At 41.5% G+C, this 19,396-nt stretch overlaps 2 protein-coding genes across 2 annotated transcripts in view; both read right to left on the reverse strand.

Moving 5' to 3' along the window:
* Positions 1-12,445, reverse strand: part of LOC106566441 (syntenin-1) — a 31,382-nt gene extending 18,937 nt beyond the window's left edge. Inside the window, exons 1-2 of the mRNA XM_014134479.2 lie at positions 12,163-12,445; positions 2,964-3,015 (exon numbers count right to left, since the gene is read on the reverse strand). Coding sequence (XP_013989954.2) covers positions 2,964-3,014 — 51 coding nt within the window. The 5' untranslated portion in view covers position 3,015; positions 12,163-12,445. The remainder of the gene's footprint in view (positions 1-2,963; positions 3,016-12,162) is intronic.
* Positions 12,446-13,481: 1,036 nt separating this feature from the next.
* LOC106566440 (peptidyl-prolyl cis-trans isomerase FKBP1A) lies at positions 13,482-19,350 on the reverse strand. The gene is made up of 5 exons (XM_045692935.1): positions 19,037-19,350; positions 18,811-18,858; positions 15,936-16,048; positions 15,007-15,152; positions 13,482-14,879 (listed from the first exon to the last, which is right to left on the reverse strand). Exons 1-4 carry the CDS (start codon positions 19,071-19,073, stop codon positions 15,024-15,026), a joined length of 327 nt encoding a protein of 108 aa, XP_045548891.1. The 5' UTR covers positions 19,074-19,350; the 3' UTR covers positions 13,482-14,879; positions 15,007-15,023.
* Between the last annotated feature and the right edge of the window lie 46 nt (positions 19,351-19,396).

Below are 19,396 nucleotides of genomic sequence, written 5' to 3' on the forward strand. Positions count from 1 at the left end.
CTGTTGAGTCTGCCAATAAGAATGCGGTGATTGACAGAGTCGAAAGCCTTGGCCAGGTCGATGAAGACGGCTGCACAGTACTGTCTTTTATCGATGGCGGTTATGATATCGTTTAGGACCTTGGGCATGGCTGAGGTGCACCCATGACCAGCTCGGAAACCAGATTGCATTGTGGAGAAAGTACAGTGGGATTCGAAATGGTCGATGATCTGTTTGTTAACTTGGCTTTCGAAGACCTTAGAAAGGCAGGGCAGGATGGATATAGGTCTGTAACAGTTTGGGTCTAGAGTGTCTCCTCCTTTGAAGAGGGAGATGACCGCGGCAGCTTTCCAATCTTTAGGGATCTCAGACGGTACGAAAGAGGTTGAACAGGCAAGTAATAGGTAATAGGGGTGGCAACAATTTCGGCGGATAATTTTAGAAAGAGAGGGTCCAGATTGTCTAGCCCAGCTGATTTGTAGGGGTCCAGATTTTGCAGCTCTTTCAGAACATCAGCTATCTGGATTTGGGTGAAGGAGAAGTGGGGGGCTTGGGCAAGTTGCTGTGGGGGGTGCAAAGCTGTTGACTGGGGTAGGGGTAGCCAGGTGGAAAGCATGGCCAGCCGTAGAACAATGCTTATTGAAATTCTCGATTATCGTAGATTTATCGGTGGTGACAGTGTTTCCTAGCCTCAGTGCAGTGGGCAGCTGGGAGGAGGTGCTCTTATTCTCCATTGACTTTACAGTGTCCCAGACCTTTTTGGAATTAGTGCTACAGGATGCACATTTCTGTTTGAAAAAGCTAGCCTTAGCTTTCCTAACTGACTGTGTATACAACTCTTACAGTATGATGGTACCCCCCCACCCCCCCACACTGAAACTCAATACAACTCTTACAGTATGATGGTACCCCCCCCCCCCACACACTGAAACTCAATACAACTCTTACAGTATGATGGTACCCCCCCCACACTGAAACTCAATACAACTCTTACAGTATGATGGTACCCCCCCCACACACACACACTGAAACTCAATACAACTCTTATAGTATGATGGTACCCCCCACACTGAAATTCAATACAACTCTTACAGTATGATGGTACCCCCCCCACACACTGAAACTCAATACAACTCTCACAGTATGATGGTACCCCCCACACTGAAACTCAATACAACTCTTACAGTATGATGGTACCCCCCCACACTGAAACTCAATACAACTCTTACAGTATGATGGTACCCCCCCCACACTGAAACTCAATACAACTCTTACAGTATGATGGTACCCCCCCACACTGAAACTCAATACAACTCTTACAGTATGATGGTACCCCCCCCCCACCACCTCAATAAAGAACAACATTAAGCTAGCACATGCAAATAAGAACACATTTGTAAGAACAGACACCTCATTCTTCTTGGAAGGGAAAAAATCTTTATATGTAAGACAAAACATCACTAGACAGTGTAACGGACACTAGAACACCTGCAGTCTAGACAGTGCAACGGACACTAGAACACCTGCAGTCTAGACAGAGTAACGGACACTAGAACACCTGCAGTCTAGACAGTGTAACGGACACTAGAACACCTGCAGTCTAGACAGTAACGGACACTAGAACACCTGCAGTCTAGACAGAGTAACGGACACTAGAACACCTGCAGTCTAGACAGAGCAACGGACACTAGAACACCTGCAGTCTAGACAGAGTAACGGACACTAGAACACCTGCAGTCTAGACAGAGTAACGGACACTAGAACACCTGCAGTCTAGACAGTAACGGACTATAGAACACCTGCAGTCTAGACAGAGTAACGGACACTAGAACACCTGCAGTCTAGACAGAGTAACGGACACTAGAACACCTGCAGTCTAGACAGAGTAACGGACACTAGAACACCTGCAGTCTAGACAGAGTAACAGACACTAGAACACCTGCAGTCTAGACAGAGTAACGGACACTAGAACACCTGCAGTCTAGACAGAGTAACGGACACTAGAACACCTGCAGTCTAGACAGAGCAACGGACACTAGAACACCTGCAGTCTAGACAGAGCAACGGACACTAGAACACCTGCAGTCTAGACAGAGCAACGCACACTAGAACACCTGCAGTCTAGACAGAGCAACGGACACTAGAACACCTGCAGTCTTGACAGAGCAACGGACACTAGAACACCTGCAGTCTAGACAGAGTAACGGACTCTAGAACACCTGCAGTCTAGACAGAGTAACGGACTCTAGAACACCTGCAGTCTAGACAGAGTAACGGACTCTAGAACACCTGCAGTCTAGACAGAGCAACGGACTCTAGAACACCTGCAGTCTAGACAGAGTAACGGACTCTAGAACACCTGCAGTCTAGACAGAGCAACGGACTCTAGAACACCTGCAGTCTAGACAGAGTAACGGACACTAGAACACCTGCAGTCTAGACAGAGCAACGGACTCTAGAACACCTGCAGTCTAGACAGAGCAACGGACTCTAGAACACCTGCAGTCTAGACAGAGCAACGGACACTAGAACACCTGCAGTCTAGACAGAGTAACGGACACTAGAAGATAAAATGTTACTAGACATTACATTCTAGTCATTTAGCAGACGGTCTTATCCAGAGCAACTTACAGGAGCAATTAGGGTTAAGAGCCTTGCTTAAGGGCACAGACAGATTTTTCACCCTAGTCGGCTCGGTGATTCAAACCAGCAACCTTTTGGTTTCTGGCCCAAGGATCTTAACCGCTAGGCTACCTGCGGCCTAGAGAAAATATAATGGACACAACACTTTAGCTGAAGCTTCGTATATTTCTTCCTCTCTTTTAACAAAGAACAAGGTCGATTTGCATTTGAATGTTTGAATTGGTTTTAGCCACCCGCTAGTTTTATTGTGAGCAGGAAGAGTACTTTAACACCCGGGACGAGGTCAGAGTAGCCTACTTAAAAAAAGTCCAATATTCTGTCCAATACTGGGTTTTCCTTACCTTCATGACCTTGTCCACCTTAAGATCCTCGAGGGATGGATACAGCGACATTCTGTGGGAAGAACACAAAGGAAACTGTTATAATGTTGGCATGAGAAGAGTAAAGCCCACAATACATAGGAGAAATAGAATCTCACCCATAAACTGCTAACCTTTGATGGCAAATCCCTAGCTGAGAATAACGTGGCGGAAGACAGGATGGGGGGGGCTCTGGACCACACAGACAGCGGGTTGGAGAACAGAGTGGTTGGTCTGTCTGTCTGTCTGTCTATAGACCGTGCCCATACACAGCTCTGACAGAGTGACACACATGGCATGGGGACTCCAAGCTCATAATGAGATTCCTGTTTTTCAATTGAGGCTTTAAGTTTTTCACCACTAATCCACCATGATCTATTTCTGCACTTCCAGACCCCTTCCCATCATCACTCATCCTTTCATTACTGTGAGATGGAAAAGAGAGAGAAGGGTAGCTAACAGTAACAAAGATGTGATGTAGGCTGAGGAGTGGGTGTGGTCAGAACACCCTATAAAGACCTAACTAACAAACAAGTCAGAGATACCCTTCTTATCCACATACTGTAGGCTGGGCTAGTTCTAGAACAAACAATGTCGGCTAGAAACTGACTGTAGTAAGTTAAGGTGATTTTGATAACCAAAATGTGATAAAGAAGAATGTTCCTACCTTTAAAAATGCTGAAAGCTCATATTTATGTTAAAACCTTTAAAAAAATGGCCTCATCTGACTACTGTGTGCCGCCATCTTGATAACGTGTCATCAATGACATCACTTGAATGGTTCGTCTGACATGCAGCCCAGATTAGATTGCATGTTTGTAGCCTCATTGAGAATGTTTAAAATTTTGACAATACAAAAATACGTGCCTTTGTAGAAGGCTATCCTGTTAAGAGACTAGCCAGGTAACATGGCATGAACGATAAGTTGACAAAAAATATATATACACACACTGTGCAAGATGGGCTAGCTAGCCAACTAGTCTGAAACCACGGCAAGCTCAGCTACCATTGATGGACATTTTGCTAGGTAGCCTAGTGACATTGGCAGCATCATTTGGTAAGTCTCACAACTAGCTGCAATTGATTTAATAAAAGTGGACACTGTTAGCAACACTACGTCTGTAGCTAAGTCTTTCAGAACAGACACCTAGCTATCTAGGAGGAGGCTCCCGAGTGGCGCAGCAGTCTAAGGCACTGCATCTCAGTGCAAGAGGTGTCATTACAGACCCTGGTTCGACTCCAGGCTGTATCACAACCGGCCGTGATTGTCAGCCGCCCTATGGGACTCCCGATTGTCCCGGCGTTGTACGGGTTAGGCCTTCATTGTAAATAAGAATTTGTTCTTAACTTACTTGCCAAGTTAAATAAAGGTTAAATACAAAAATTTAATCTAGCTAGCATTGACTGAATAATTGTTTTTCTAGCCCAACTAGCTAGCTTCTCCTAGGTTTGGCACATCTGAAATCCCTCACTGCAAACCATATTGGATAACATTTTATGCATAGTGTACACGATCTGCCTGCAAAAGTGACTTATTGTAGGCATTACCATGCAGTTAGCTTACTAACCTTGATGCTGTTAGCTACCTTATGCTAACACAGTACGAGCCGATGCCCATGTCAAAACTACTGTAATGTTTAACACAGCTAAACCTTGCTAGCTGAATGAACAAAAACATGTCCAAGTGGGTTGACTGTTGACTGACTGACTATACAGGCTAATTCTACGCTAGCTACCAGCATTGTTATTGTGGACATCATGCATTCAGCTGGCTTGCTAATGTAGAGTAACAGTTGATATGATGCCCCTGTCCATGTGAAAAACCACTAATGTAGCCTACAGCTGAATGAGCTCAAAAACGTTTGCAAGTGGTTTATTTTAATTTTTTGAATTGCCCTTTTTTCGTGATATCCAATTGGTAGTTACTGTCTGGTCCCTTCACTGCAACTCCCGTACGGACTAGGGAGAGGCGAAGGTCGAGAGCCGTGCGTCCTCCGAAACACGACCCCACCAAGCCGCGCTGCTTCTTGACACACTACTTGCTTAACCCGGAAGCCAGCCTCACCAGTGTGTCGGAGGAAACACTGTACAGCTGGCGACCGAAGTCAGCGTGCGCCCGGCCTGCCACAAGGAGTCGCTACAGTGCGATGGGACAATGACATCCCGGCCGGCCAAACCCTCCTCTAACCCGGACGACGCTGGGCCAAATCATGCGTCTCCTGGTCGAGGCCGGCTGCAACACAGCCTGGGATCGAACACGGGTCTGTAGTGACGCCGGGTCTGTAGTGTGGCCACATCTTTCTATCCTGAGCTAGGCACTGAGGCCACATCTTTCTATCCTGAGCTAGGCGCTCGAAAAAATTATTATATGTTCTAAAAGCATTTTCACAACATCAAGGTTACCTAACCTCGACATGTAAAACAATGTAGGTTGATTTGAGCATTTCAGTTTGTACTGTAAAGTAACAGTCAAAACATACACAACAGGCAGAATGTGTCATTGTTCACACACAGCAATCCCCCAGGGCACTTCATCAGTTAAAAAACATGTTATGTAAGCCTCAACCTGCAGCCCGTTTGTACTGCTGCCTTGTCCCCAGCCACTGAACGAGCAACACAGCAAAAAATCTCAAGGCGCTGGGCTTTTGATCTCCGGATGTCTACTATCAAGAAGAAAACATTGATATCATAAAAAGTTAGTCAAGGAACAAAAAGTAGTTGCTAGCAACTAAAACCAAGAAAGTACATTACATCTATTAGACAACACTGAAACCTATTGAGGAAGCTTGTGGTGGTTTCTACCTGGTACAAGGCCTTCAGAAAGTATTCACACCCCTTGACTTTTTCCACATTTTATTATGTTAAATCTTGAATTTAAAGTTGATTGAGATTTTTTTGGGTCATTGGCCTACCCACAATACCCCATAATGTCAAAGTGGAATTGTGTTTTAAGAGAAAAAATATACTTCATATATAATTGTTCAGGCCCTTTCTTATGGCGAGCATAAATAGGTTTTAGATTTTTTTTTTAATTGCTTAACAAGTCATAGTAAGTTGCATGGACTCACTGTGTGCAATATTGGTGTTAAATGTGATTTCTGAACGACTACCTTTGTACCCCACACATACGATTATCTGTAAGGTCCCTCAACCAAGCAGTGATTTTCAAACACAGATTCAACCACAAAGACTAGGAAGGTTTTCCAATGCCTCGCAAAGGGCACCTATTGGTAGATGGATATTTTTTTAAAGCTGACATTGAATAGCTCTTTGAGCATGGTGAAGTTATTCATTACACTTTGGATGGTCTAACAATACACCCAGTCACTACAAAGATACAGGCGTTGCCGGTGAAGAAGGAAACCGCTTAGGTATTTCACCATAAGGCCAATGATGACTTTAAAACAGTTCTAGTTTAATGGCTGTGATACGAAAAAACATCAACATCGTAGTTACTCCACAAATTACAATACTAACCTACAGTTGAGGTCGGAAGTTTACATACACCTTAGCCAAATACATTTAAACTCAGTTTCACAATTCCTGACATTTAATCCTAGTGAAAATTACCCGTCTTAGGTCAGTTAGGATCACCACTTTATTTTAAGAATGTGAAATGTCAATAATAGTAGAGAGAATTATTTATTTCAGCTTTTATTTCTTTCATCACATTCCCAGTGGGTCAGAAGTTTACCTACACTCAATTAGTATTTGGTAGCAGTGCCTGTAAATTGTTTAACTAGGGTCAAACATTTCAGGTAGCCTTCCACAAGCTTCCCACAATAAGTTGGGTGAATTTTGGCCCAGTCCTCCAGACAGAGCTGGTGTAACTGAGTCAGGTTTGTAGGATCCTTGCTCTTTCTGCCCACACATTTTCTATAGGATTGAGGTCGGGGCTTTGTGATGGCCAATCCAATACCTTGACTTTGTTGTCCTTAACCCATTTTGCCACAACTTTGGAAGTATGCTTGGGGTCATTGTCCATTTCGAAAACCCATTTCCGACCAAGCTTCAACTTCCTGACTGATGTCTTGAGATGTTGCTTCAATATATCAACATAAGTTTCCTTCTCCTGATGCCATCTATTTTGTGAAGTGCATCAGTCCCCCACAACATGATGCTGCCACCCGTTCTTCATGGTTGGGATTGTGTTCTTTGGCTTGCAAGCCTCCCCCTTTTTCCTCCAAACATAACAATGGTCATTATGGCCAAACAGTTCTATTTTTGTTTCATCAGACCAGAGGACATTTCTCCAAAAAGTATGATCTTTGTCCCCATGTGCAGTTGCAAACCGTAGTCTGGCTTTTTTATGGCGGTTTTGGAGCAGTGGCTTCTTCCTTGCTGAGCGGCCTTTCAGGTTGTCGATATAGGACTCGTTTTACTGTGGATATAGATACTTTTGTACCTGTTTCCTCCAGCATCTTTACAAGGTCCTTTGCGGTTGTTCTGGGATTGATTTGCACTTTTCGCACCAACATACATTAATCTCTAGGAGACACAATGCGTCTCCTTCCTGAGCGGTATGACGGCTGCGTGGTCCCATGGTGTTTATACTTGCACACTATTGTTTGTACAGATGAACGTGGTACCTTCAGGCATTTGGATATTGCTCCCAAAGACAAACCAGACTTGTGGAGGTCTATAATTGTTTTTCTGAGGGCATGGCTGATTTCTTTTGATTTTCCAATGGTCAAGCAAAGAGGCACTGAGTTTGAAGGTAGGCCTTGAAATACAACCACAGGTACACCTCCAATTGACTCAAATTATGTCAATTAGCCTAAAAGAAGCTTCTAAAGCCATGACATAATTTTCTGGAACGTCCCAAGCTGTTTAAAGGCACAGTCAACTTAGTGTATGTAAAGTTATAAGTGAAATAATCTGTCTAAACAATTGTTGGAAAAATGACTTGTGTCATGCACAAAGTAGTTGTCCTAACCGACTTGCCAAAACTATAGTTTGTTAACAAGACATTTGTGGAGTGGTTGAAAAACTTGTTTTAATGACTCCAACCTAAGTGTATGTAAACTTCCGATTTCAACTGTAATTGACGGAGTGAAAAGAAGAAAGCCTGTACATAATAAAACTATTAAAAAACATGCATCCTGTTTGCAACAAGGCACTAAAATAATACTGCAAAAAATGTCCAATACAACACATTACTGAGTACCACTCTCCATATTCTCAAGCATAGTGGTGGCTGCATCATGTTATGGGTATGTTTGTCATCGTTAAGTACTGGGGAGTTTTTCAAGAATAAAAAATAAATAGAATGGAGCTAAGCACAGGCAAAATCCTAGAGGAAAACCTGGATCAGTCTGCTTTCCACAAAAGACTGGGATATGAAGTCACCTTTCAGCAGGACAATAACCTAAAACACAAGACCAAATCTACACTGGAGTTGTTTAGCAAGAAGACAGTGAATGTTCCTGCGTGGCCGATTTACTGTTTTGATCTGAAAATCTACGGCAAGACCTGAAAATGGTCTAGCAATGATCAACAACCAACTTGACAGAGCTTGAAGATTTTTTTTTAATAATAAATGGGCAAAGGTGTGGAAAGCTCTTAGAGACTTACCCAGAAAGACTCACAGCTCTAATCACTGCCAAAAGTGCTTCTACAAAGTATTGACTCAGGGGTGTGAATAATTTAGCAAAAAATGTTTTAACTTTGTCATTATGGGGTATTGTGTGTAGAGAAAAATCTATTTAATACATTTTGAATTCAGGCTGTAACACAAAATGTGGAATAAGTAATTGGGTATGAATACTTTCTGAAGGCAATGTACAGTATGTACTGGGGCTGATATGGTCTGTGTTTTGGTACTGAGCCTTCGCTCTCTCAAAGCTGGTAAACAAACACACAAGTTATCATGGAAAACTAGTAAAATCACAGGCTGAGAATGGAGCAAAACGAATGGATCTAGGCCTAATGGAATAGCAAGAGACAAACAGGATGAGAGAGCAGTTTCCCTTTTACTGGAAGAGATAGGCCTACAGCCAGAGTTAACGAGAAACTAAAAGCTCACTTACACTCACAAAAAAATTTAAAAAAGAAGGAAGGAAGGAAGGAAGAAAGAGAGAGAAAGAGAGAGAAAGAGAGAGAAAGAGAGAGAAAGAGAGAGAAAGAGAGAGAAAGAGAGAGAAAGAGAGAGAAAGAGAGAGAAAGAGAGAGAAAGAGAGAGAGAGAGAGAGAAAGAGAGAGAAAGAGGGAATGAGAGAGGGAATGACAGAGGGAATGACAGAAGGGGAAGGAGAGAAAGGGAGAGTACACGCTTCCAGTACAAGAGTAAATAGGGATCAGCTGTACTATAGGGTGTGGCAGGTGAAACTGTCCCAGAGTCTACAGTAGACACCTACCATGCCGAGGAGTAAGAGCCCAGTCACTTATGAATGACTAATCATCAACTACTACTCAAACATACAAGCCTTGCCTTTAAGGACAAGGGCTTTTGCTATCGTGTTCTTCTGATCAAGTTATTGGTGTAGGCCTATGCGTACATTCGTTAAGATGTCATCTGAGCCATACGGGTCAATCCAGGAAGAAGAGAAGACGAACTGGTCTGGTCACATTTCCGGTACGACATCAGAATCACTGTCAATGATGGTTTGTTTATAAAGTTGGTGTCTCCAGTGTGTTCTTGAGAACGGTGTTGAAAAGGAAATGCCCAAGAGAGATATTCAAGTTCATGTCACATACTGTTCCTTTTCACTTTTATATTATACACTGTGGCATCCCACTTTTTGAATAGATCACAAGATATGCTGCAAGCCATGAACAGGAAACAGGAACTTAGAGGTAGTCAATGATACACTGCTACCATCTCGACCACAGTCAGTGTCAATGTCCATGTTCTCTCCCACACACGACGAAATAAAAAAAACTACACAACACACAGCAGACTTAGAGAATGAAAAAAACACTCCTACGTGTATAAACCCTAGCCCACAACATTGATGCAAATGAAACTCCCTCCTACACATACAGCACTGTCAAACCACACATCATGAAAACAGCCCAATCCTTGTTCCTCTACAAGAACAACATACAAGACAGACAACACACAATTGTGAAAAGACATAACCCCACTAACACATTCCTACTAACAAGTTGACACTACTACAGAGTAAAAAATAAAATAAAATAAAAAAAGGGATAAAAATAAGCACATAATGTGAACATTTAGCACAATCGCTGAGCCAAGCTAAACATGCCCACCAATCACATTACTAAGTCAAGACTACTGTACACTACACACCCAATTCACAGACCAGAGAGACACACTCCATTATGTCTCTGAACACCAAGGCACTTTCCATGTTTTCATTTGAAATGTGCCCCCCACCATCACCATTCAGAAACATGGGCTGGCTTATTCCCAGATAAAAGTGGAAACCTTGGAATAAAATAACCTTATTCTTGGGCTGGTTACCTCATCCCCTACCAGTAACTACAAGTGTTTTTGTAGTACTGAGATGGGGGGGATTCCTTAGCAAGAATAGGCTAACTAAATTAATCAAATAGGGACACGACTTGTGTCGTGCACGATGTGCTTCTGACAAGAATACAGACTGAAACAATTTCAGTCGCTCTGTAGGAAATACTGTGGTTTTTGTCTACGCACTACACAGACATGTCCAGCAAACGCTACAGAAGGGGCAAACTTCAGCACTTCCTTGAGCCTAAACGAATTGAATATACAAAGAATGTTATCCCCTTGGGAACGTATTCTGGTCTACTGACATGGTGGAGAAAGGTGGCTGTGGTAAGCAATGCACAGCCAGAGAAGTGGGGGGAGACTATGACAATGATCACAAGGTCCACTATTATAACTAATGACATGTTTCATGTCCACTCACCTTCCTCTTTGTTTTCAACCAGTGTATACCAAGTTGTTTAAGATATATGCCTAGTTACCCCATTCAGAATGTTCTTCTGTGCTGTCCTACAGTACGGAAGTTAGCTTCATCCCGCAGCTAGCCATTTAAAATGACCATTTATAGTAACAATTTTGACTTTTCATTTTACAGATGGCTACCCATTTGCAACATTAAAAGTTACTTATTTTTATTTTATATAAAATGGTCATTTAAAATGGCTATTTGCAGGACGAAGCTACACTGAACTAAACCATTGACATCTATATTCATTAATCCGTTTCAGTGCTGTCTGAGCTGATCGGTGACTAGCTTGACCTAGGTCACTATATGATTCTAAATCAGAAGGTTGATATTCTCATTTTTACATTACATTTTAGTCATTTAGGAGATGCTCTTACCCAGCGCGACTTACAGTAGAGTGCATACATTTTATGACATTTTTAAATACTGTCCCCCGTGGGAATCGAACCCACAACCCTGGCGTTGCAAGCGCCTTGCTCTACCAACTGAGCTACATTGGGGCTTTATGTGGGGCTACAGTGGGGCTTTATGTGGGGCTACAGTGGGACAAACATTAACCTAGTTGCCTAGTTAAATAAAGGTTAAATAAAAAAACAATTAAAACGTTCCATACAGCTCATACTTAATAAAACATCAAACATTTTGCTAAGACTGCCTACAGCTGGCCAATTGTTTATGGGGGTTCTCTACAGTACACATCTCTCTAGTGTGACATTAGACATTTTGTAGCATGTGTCAAGAAATCACATGATGTCATGAGTCAGAGGTTTCAAAACATTGAGAGTTAACAGTTGTAAACAAATATAGTTAACGTTAGCTAGGTATGTAGCTGAATATCTAGTTTGCTAGCCAGTTAACTGTATTTACCTGGCCAGGCTAACTTCAATAGCCTCACTGTGACACCATACTATAAAAGACAACCATATGGACGGCACAGATATTGAGTGTATCTCTCTAGCTAACTTGGCTAGTTAGCTATATATGCTAGCTAAACTAGCTATAGAATTATCAGCTAACTGTAGCTAGCTAACAAGAAGTTGTGGCTAAACGATGAGATACATTTAGCTAACTCGGTAGCTAGTTAACCTAGGCATCAAGACAAGGTGTACTCTTTCTTTATTCCTCCAATATCGGCTAACACGTCGCTGGTGAATAATACTTTACTCTCTTATGTTCAATCACCACCTTGCTTCGATAAATTTCCTAGCAAGCTAACAGTACTTAGCTAACCGGGAGAGCTACGCTAGCTAACGGGAAATGTGGTTGGACATATGTAAACTCACCTTAAAAGTTTTTGTTGTGAATATCTCAGAAAAACCTCCGACTATAGTTATGATACTCTTTTTCTGCTTCGTACTTCGGACGACAACCACTGCTGTTGAGAAGTGATATTCTGAGTCACCGCTAATTTCCTGGTCTAGAAAAGCCAAGTCAATGACAGTGGTGACATAGCCAATGGCCGCCTATCAGCTGCTGTTGTCTCAAGGCATACATAATGAATGTAGCTATGGTAATGAATATTACATTTTCAAGATTTTTGCAAGTACTTGAAATTGAGCGATATGAGGTGGTTATAGACAATCTGTGAATTTAGTTAGTTCAGCAACTGTTCATCAGTGGAAAATGGGGCATAATGCTACTACTACAGTGGAGCAATTTTGCCACTCTTCTACGTCTTGCTGTGGGTGATGGCTCATATATATTCTAATCTATATGAATATGAACGATGATCCATAAAACCTAGCTATTCCAATCCCCAGATACAACTCCGGTTTCTATAGCAAAGCAGACACTAATTTAACACCTTGATACTTAAAAGGTGCCACTACACCTAGAATGTCTCAGCATTTCTCCCCTATGTTGAAGCTAGGTGAATTGCAACAGCACTAAGTAGGCTGTATTAAAAACAAATCTCGCCTGCAACATGGCAGAGACACGGGCTTGGTGCCTCGTATCATCTGGATATGTGTGCAACAAAAGTTCAACATTCTCCTTCTGCTACCATTTATGTCAAGCCGTATAGACATACAGTTTGATTCATACGTTCGATAAATCCAAAGTCTACAGCAACAACCTCTGCAACGCGTTCCATTAGAAATTACAGTAATTCTGGGTGTACCAAAATTCAAAACACTGGGTGTGATCGAGGCGTGAGCCTTTTAGTTTCGGTTAAGGTCCACCGGTTTCAAGCAGCTGTAAAAACAAAAATGTTTTGCTATTGAAAATACATTTCACAGGGATTTATATGGTGCAAGGATTCCCTACACGATTATTCAGTGCTTGTTTTTGAGCGAAGAGTGTAGAATTTTAGCAACCACGAAAAGAGCGATTTCCACTGGATAACCCAGCCACAAAGTCAAAGCAGCTTTTCCATTTCGACAAGAGGCCGCTCCGGAAATCAATAGGCGAATATCATAGCCTATCACAACACTGGCGGGTAAATAATACTGTGAAACACTATCCTTCTATTACTGCAGATATAATATGTACATTTTCTGAAATTACAACGCAAAATTTCAACAAAAAAATATTTATTTAATACCCCACCCTCATTAATGCCAGATATTCCAGTAATTGAAGAAAATAAAGACTTTCCACAAAGCAGGTAGAGAGCACTTTATTGCAACTGCAAAAACATTTATTGGTTGTGCCTGTGTATGTAACTCAGCACACAAATAGACAGTACATAGGACTGTATTTGTGCCATGTGCCTAGACAGCTGTAACATCAAGAGCAATGATGGCCAGCATCTGAACATGTTCTATCTGCATTAGATTTAACTCCATTTCAACAGACTTTTAAATGTGATACAAAACATGGATGTCTCTGTCACCTGACTACCACAACACAGCATTTTTATTTAGGCAGTGTGGTGTCAGTCTAATGACGCTGACAAAAATATTTACCATTACATTACAGGTAAAGTAGAAGTCATTCTTAGTTATCAAGTCAAATTGTATTGGTCGCATACACATATTTTAGAAAGATGGCATCTGAAAAATATTTGAATGTCAAGTTGTGAGACAAAATAAGGTGGGGGAGGTCACAACTGAATCGATTCCTCAACCCCCTTTCAAAATTTCTGGCATTTCACTTCTAAAGCATCATCACTACTCCAATTAATGTGTGTACACTATATGGTTCCCATCACTGTTAATAACACGTTTATGGCTTTCAACAGGGTTAAAGATTTGACTTGGAAAGAAACATAAGCAACAACAAAATGATTCAAATGCAAAGCTTTGACACGTGTATATATCAGGATATCATTAGTATGACATGCAGAACCAGCTCGTTGGTTGGTCGTATGTCTCGTAATGAGAGACACACAATATGATACAACTCTTCTGTACTAGTTCCTCTGTGCAGAATGCTCACTAGCGCCTAATAAAGTTAACAAATCAAAATGAATGAAAACATCACTATTTAGTCTGGGTAAATAACATATCAAACAATGTTCCTGTTTTATACCGTTAAGACATCCCTTGACTCAATATTTTACTACACTATTGCCTCTCAACATTACACTAAGCCCTATAACTCTAAAGTCAATTCATATTTGTTCTACTTTCAGCTGGGAGAGGTATGGATGCAAACATGTACTTTTCATATTCTCTTAGTTTTGTTCCTCAGGTAGGATTCATGTCAAGCACCAGCCCTCTTTCAGGTACTCTTGAAAACAGATGAATGTCACTGCTAACATTTCATTGGTATTTTGTATTACTCATGTAACCATGCACAACCAATCATTTCACAAAACAAAACAAAGTAAAGCACAATTTAAAAATTCAAGATTAAAAACATCAAGGTTTGTAAGGTTTTAAGGTTATGGCCCATAGGTTTTTAAAGAAAAACAAAATAACCGAGTCATTGATAATGCAGATTTTCTATATATGGATAAAATAGTGACCAAAGTGGTGGAACTATAGACACAGGCCTCTTATAGAATCAAGTGCAGACTCTCCTAGCTTTTCTACATGTTTCCTAGGTAGAAAGCAACCTGCAAAGACAGAGAAGGAAGAGGAGAAAGGGATTAGATTGAATCCATGGACTTGTAGATGCATTTGTGCTATTATTTAAACTACGGATAATATTAAAACACTTAAAAATCTTCAAAAAGTACTTACAAAAAAAAGAAACATCTTCATTCAAGGCTCAGTAGCTCAACATCAAAGATAAGGGTGGCGTTGGGTGGAATGATCCCCGGGTGGCCCTTTGCCCCGTAGGCAAAGTCAGGCGAGCAGGTCAGCTTGGCTCTCTGACCAACACTCATCTGCAAGGAAGTGGGGGGGACATAGGTCAAGCACAGCCACACTGAGATAAGCTACGGAGGAACCTCTATGCTTTATTTCGGAAAGAAGCATTCATTTTATGATACTGTTGACAACTTTTTGGTTCAAATTGTGTTCATTTATGCATCACTTTTTGGTTGTACTTAAGCAGCAATTGACCCCAGACCAGACGCTTAGTGTGTGTGTGTGTGTGTGTGTGTGTGTGTGTGTGTGTGTGTGTGTGTGTGTGTGTGTGTGTGTGTGTAATTGGGGGAGCGGTTTGTCATGCTGTAAGTGTGGAGCCTCTGATGAAAACGCTGAGGGCTCTTGTGGAGAACTGCCATTGGCTGGGAGAATGCCTAGCCAACACAACAAAGACTAATACGGGCACGTCTCTTCACTGCATCTGTCGCCCTTGATAAGAATATTATGTAATCAACCTCCTGGCAAAAGCCCAGCGAACTGCTTTGAAGTACACAATGCCTCAGTCTCTCTCTCCTGTTGCACACATTTGCCTTTCAATCTGCTGCAGCTACACATCACAGGGCTGTACAACAAACAGACCGAACTGTGTGTTCTGCCCCAGTAACAGTGAAACTAATGTAAAAGTTTATGCAAATACTTCAAACTGTCTGGTATAGCCCACACAAAGCATGTCATATGTTCAGAGAAATACTATGCATGAAGGCCATTATCTTCCTACTGATAGAGAAGGTATGGCTGTACTTGGAACAGTTAAATTCATCAAGTAATATAAATGTATTTGCTCTGGATAATACACCTACCTGCACGACTCCCTCTTCCCAGCCACGGATCACTTCCTGTTTTCCTATTTTAAACCTGAAGGGCTTGTCCCTGTCACGGGAGGAGTCAAACTTGCGTCCATCCGTCAGGGAGCCTGAAAAGGAGGAAATGAGAGGCAGAGAGGATTTATTTTGACAATCTGTAACAGAGATGGTGGCATGTCTGTTACGTTTCAAGGCAATCATTTCAGAACTGGACTGGGGGTGCGATTCCTGTACTAAAACCCAAACTAACGAGTTCCAGCAGACAGATGGACTCTTAAGTTGAAAGACGTACATCCTGTGGCTCTTGTAGGTTTATTTCCATATCGATTGTTATGCAACACACAAGGGACAAAACCGACAGTTAACGAAGCATTAACAATATATCTTCTGAGCTAGTGTAAATTTATCTCCCAGAATGCAAATGAAGGGATTCCACGGATAGCAGAAATAGCCCCTGCAGCTGTCTCTGGGGTGGGCAGTAAAGTGACAGGAAAATGTGGCCATAACTGGGTGTCTGCAGTCAGCAATTCATCCCGAGGAGGCATTCATTGTGTACCGTTGTTATTACCGCCAATCAGGCCAGGAGGGGGCTAATCTCTGGCGTGCACTGCTGTCGGGCACATCAGGGGGCAAGATATATATAGTAATCCCAGACATGGCATGGTTGGGCGGCCAGATTATTTTATTTTCTCTCTCCCTCTCTCTGCAGCGGCCAATATAATGATCTATTAGGGATGGAATTTATAATGCAAAAACTTTTCCAGTTGTATTTCTTTGACGTGGAACGTTATCGTTGTTGAAAGTCTCAAAAATGTCCCTTCAGGGAGCAGATTATGCAAATAGGAGACTGACTAATCAAATGAGAACTTGTTCTCAACTAGCCTACCTGGTTAAATAAAGATTAAATAAATAAAATTACATGAGGGCAGTGGAGTGTATTCATTGATGCCAATGGAAGCCAGGCTTCCCCCAAATATTTGACCAATAAAAAAAAAGAAAATGGTATAAAATAATTTTATCTTTCATCTCTCTGTGTTTTCATAATTTCCCTTAAATTGGCAAATGGCTGAATCTCACCGGAGAAATCATCAGAGTGAGGGAAACAGCGCCCCTCTGTCTCAGTATGTGTAGCCCATGTATCTGTTGCTGTCTGGACTAAAAAAAGTATGACATGTTGCCGCCATAGCATTTGATTGATTGATTGATGCCAGCAAGCATTTCGCCTCCCTTAATAAAAGCTCAACTGTCGGTTGTCCTGGCGCAGCAAAATGTCCCCCAAAAGGAGGCCAGTTTGGATTTGGCTTTACACCAATCAAATCGCATCCAAAGCAAAACGTTGTCAGAAAAACTTGTCCGGTCTGCTTGTGTTGTTGTCCTGCAGTGTTTGTTTTTTTTACTTGCATGTGCGCACACACACACACACAAATGTGTACCATGGACAATCGCATGATATTTAGCAACATTGGACTAAATTGTTTTTGGTATCTTTCAGTTTGTTTTCACTGTATTATAGCCTAGTTGATTTGATGATGTTTTAATGTTGAAGTGTAAATGGTGCAGGAAAAGCGGAGGCAGTGCTCCTGTTGTCTTCGTGCTGACTGGAGGTAACTACGTGGCTCTAAACCCAGTAGTTGTTTAGTAAACTGTAGAAAACATTAACTTGATGGACCATGCTGTAGGTCATTTAACTATTTGTTACATGCAATATTTGTTTTTGTGGACACCAGACAGATGTTGCTTTCTGGTTTTGTGATGAAAGAAGTATATGTGTAGTTTAATTTATTCCGCCACTGTGTGACTGTTGTCTTTTTTGTTGTCTCGGCCATATTGTATATCAGGGTGGTGTATAAACTAACGGGTTGTAGAGCAAACAACACAATTAACACAACATAGGTTGTAATATGGCTTTTTTACTGGCTTGGCTTCCCCAGTGATTTTACCCAAGCACCCGCTATTGCATGAGGGTACAGTTCACACATGAATAACAGGAAAATATCATTTTCTGACAGGAAATCAAAAAGTGGAGAGAGAGAAAAAAAAAACTACTGTTGCTATAGCAAACATAGTAAAACATGTAGAATCTTGCCAGTGGCTTAAATATTTTGTGTATGCATGAATCCGAGTATAATAAAAGTTACATGATAATCCAATAAGGTGTTAGGACTACAATAGCAGCTATCCTACAACTAGGTAGCTGACAATTGAATAGTGTAAATCATGTGAGAACGTGGAGAAAAGGCAATGCCTATGTAATTTAAAAATACACCAACCCCCTGCAACTATTACAATAATACACTAACTCATTAGTAAACAATTACAACGAAAGGGGGAAAAAAATTCTTGAAAGGCATCAGACAGCAATACTCAGTTCTATCCAACGTCACCAATCCCCTCAATTTCAACAAAGGCAGGGTATCAGACCGGGTTTAAATCCCTCGCTGTTTCGACCTCGGATTGAACCCTGCAGCTGCGTTCAGCTGACGTCTGAACGCTCAAGACAGACACCTGCATGTTATATTACTATAATCACCTATGAAGTGACTGGTGGAAACATTGTATCATAGTAGTCTCGACTTCGCACGCGATGTTACAATGTTGCTCAATAGTAACCGCATTCCAATACTAAAGAAGCCGCCTCCCTTGTACACAAAGATTTAACGCAACACATTGTTGGGTGGCCAGAGCTACAGATGTATTTGCAATTGCATCCGAATGAAATTCCCCTGAATGAAAACATTACTATTGAAACAAAAATGCACCCAATCGCCAAGGTTGTGGCCTATCAAAAATCTGAATTAATCTAAGATTTTGGGGGAATTTACATTGGTGCTTGCATACAGACAGACACTGGAAATGAATCTCCCAAACTCACCAACATAATGCACCACACACGTCTGTCCTTTTTTAGGGAAGGTTCTTCCTGTGGGAGAAAAAGCCATAGAAAAACAGGATAACGGGCATGAAAAGACGACGCGACGCTAAAACAGGATAACGGCATGAGAAGACTATGAGAAGCTGCATTTTTTGTATGGAAATTTAAATGAATTAACGGAAAAACATCAAATCTTGAGCTAAAGAAATGCATAAAAATATTTTACCATCGCCCGGGGTTATTGTCTCAATTTCTACTCCCATTTCCTTCGTTAATCTCCCTCGACCCTACCAAGGGACTATCTTCCTTCAATCCGCTATTTCAGCGGCTGTTGTCGTCTGTCTCCGTGCAGCGGCGTCTACCACGTGATGTGAATGTAACGGTTAAACCGGAAAAAAAAGTGGGAGTGTTCGTCACATTTTGAGCGCGATTATTATTATTTTCTGTTCATAAATAATAACAATGTAATAACAATGCACGCACCACTAAACGATCCCGTGGTGTTTCTTCTTCTTCTGTTGGATGTTACATTTACCTTCCCCATTTATTTATTTTAATATATTTGATCTGTAATGCGGCATCAGCA

Source organism: Salmo salar, chromosome ssa13 (genome assembly GCF_905237065.1).
Source record: "Salmo salar chromosome ssa13, Ssal_v3.1, whole genome shotgun sequence".
Lineage (NCBI taxonomy): Eukaryota > Metazoa > Chordata > Actinopteri > Salmoniformes > Salmonidae > Salmo > Salmo salar.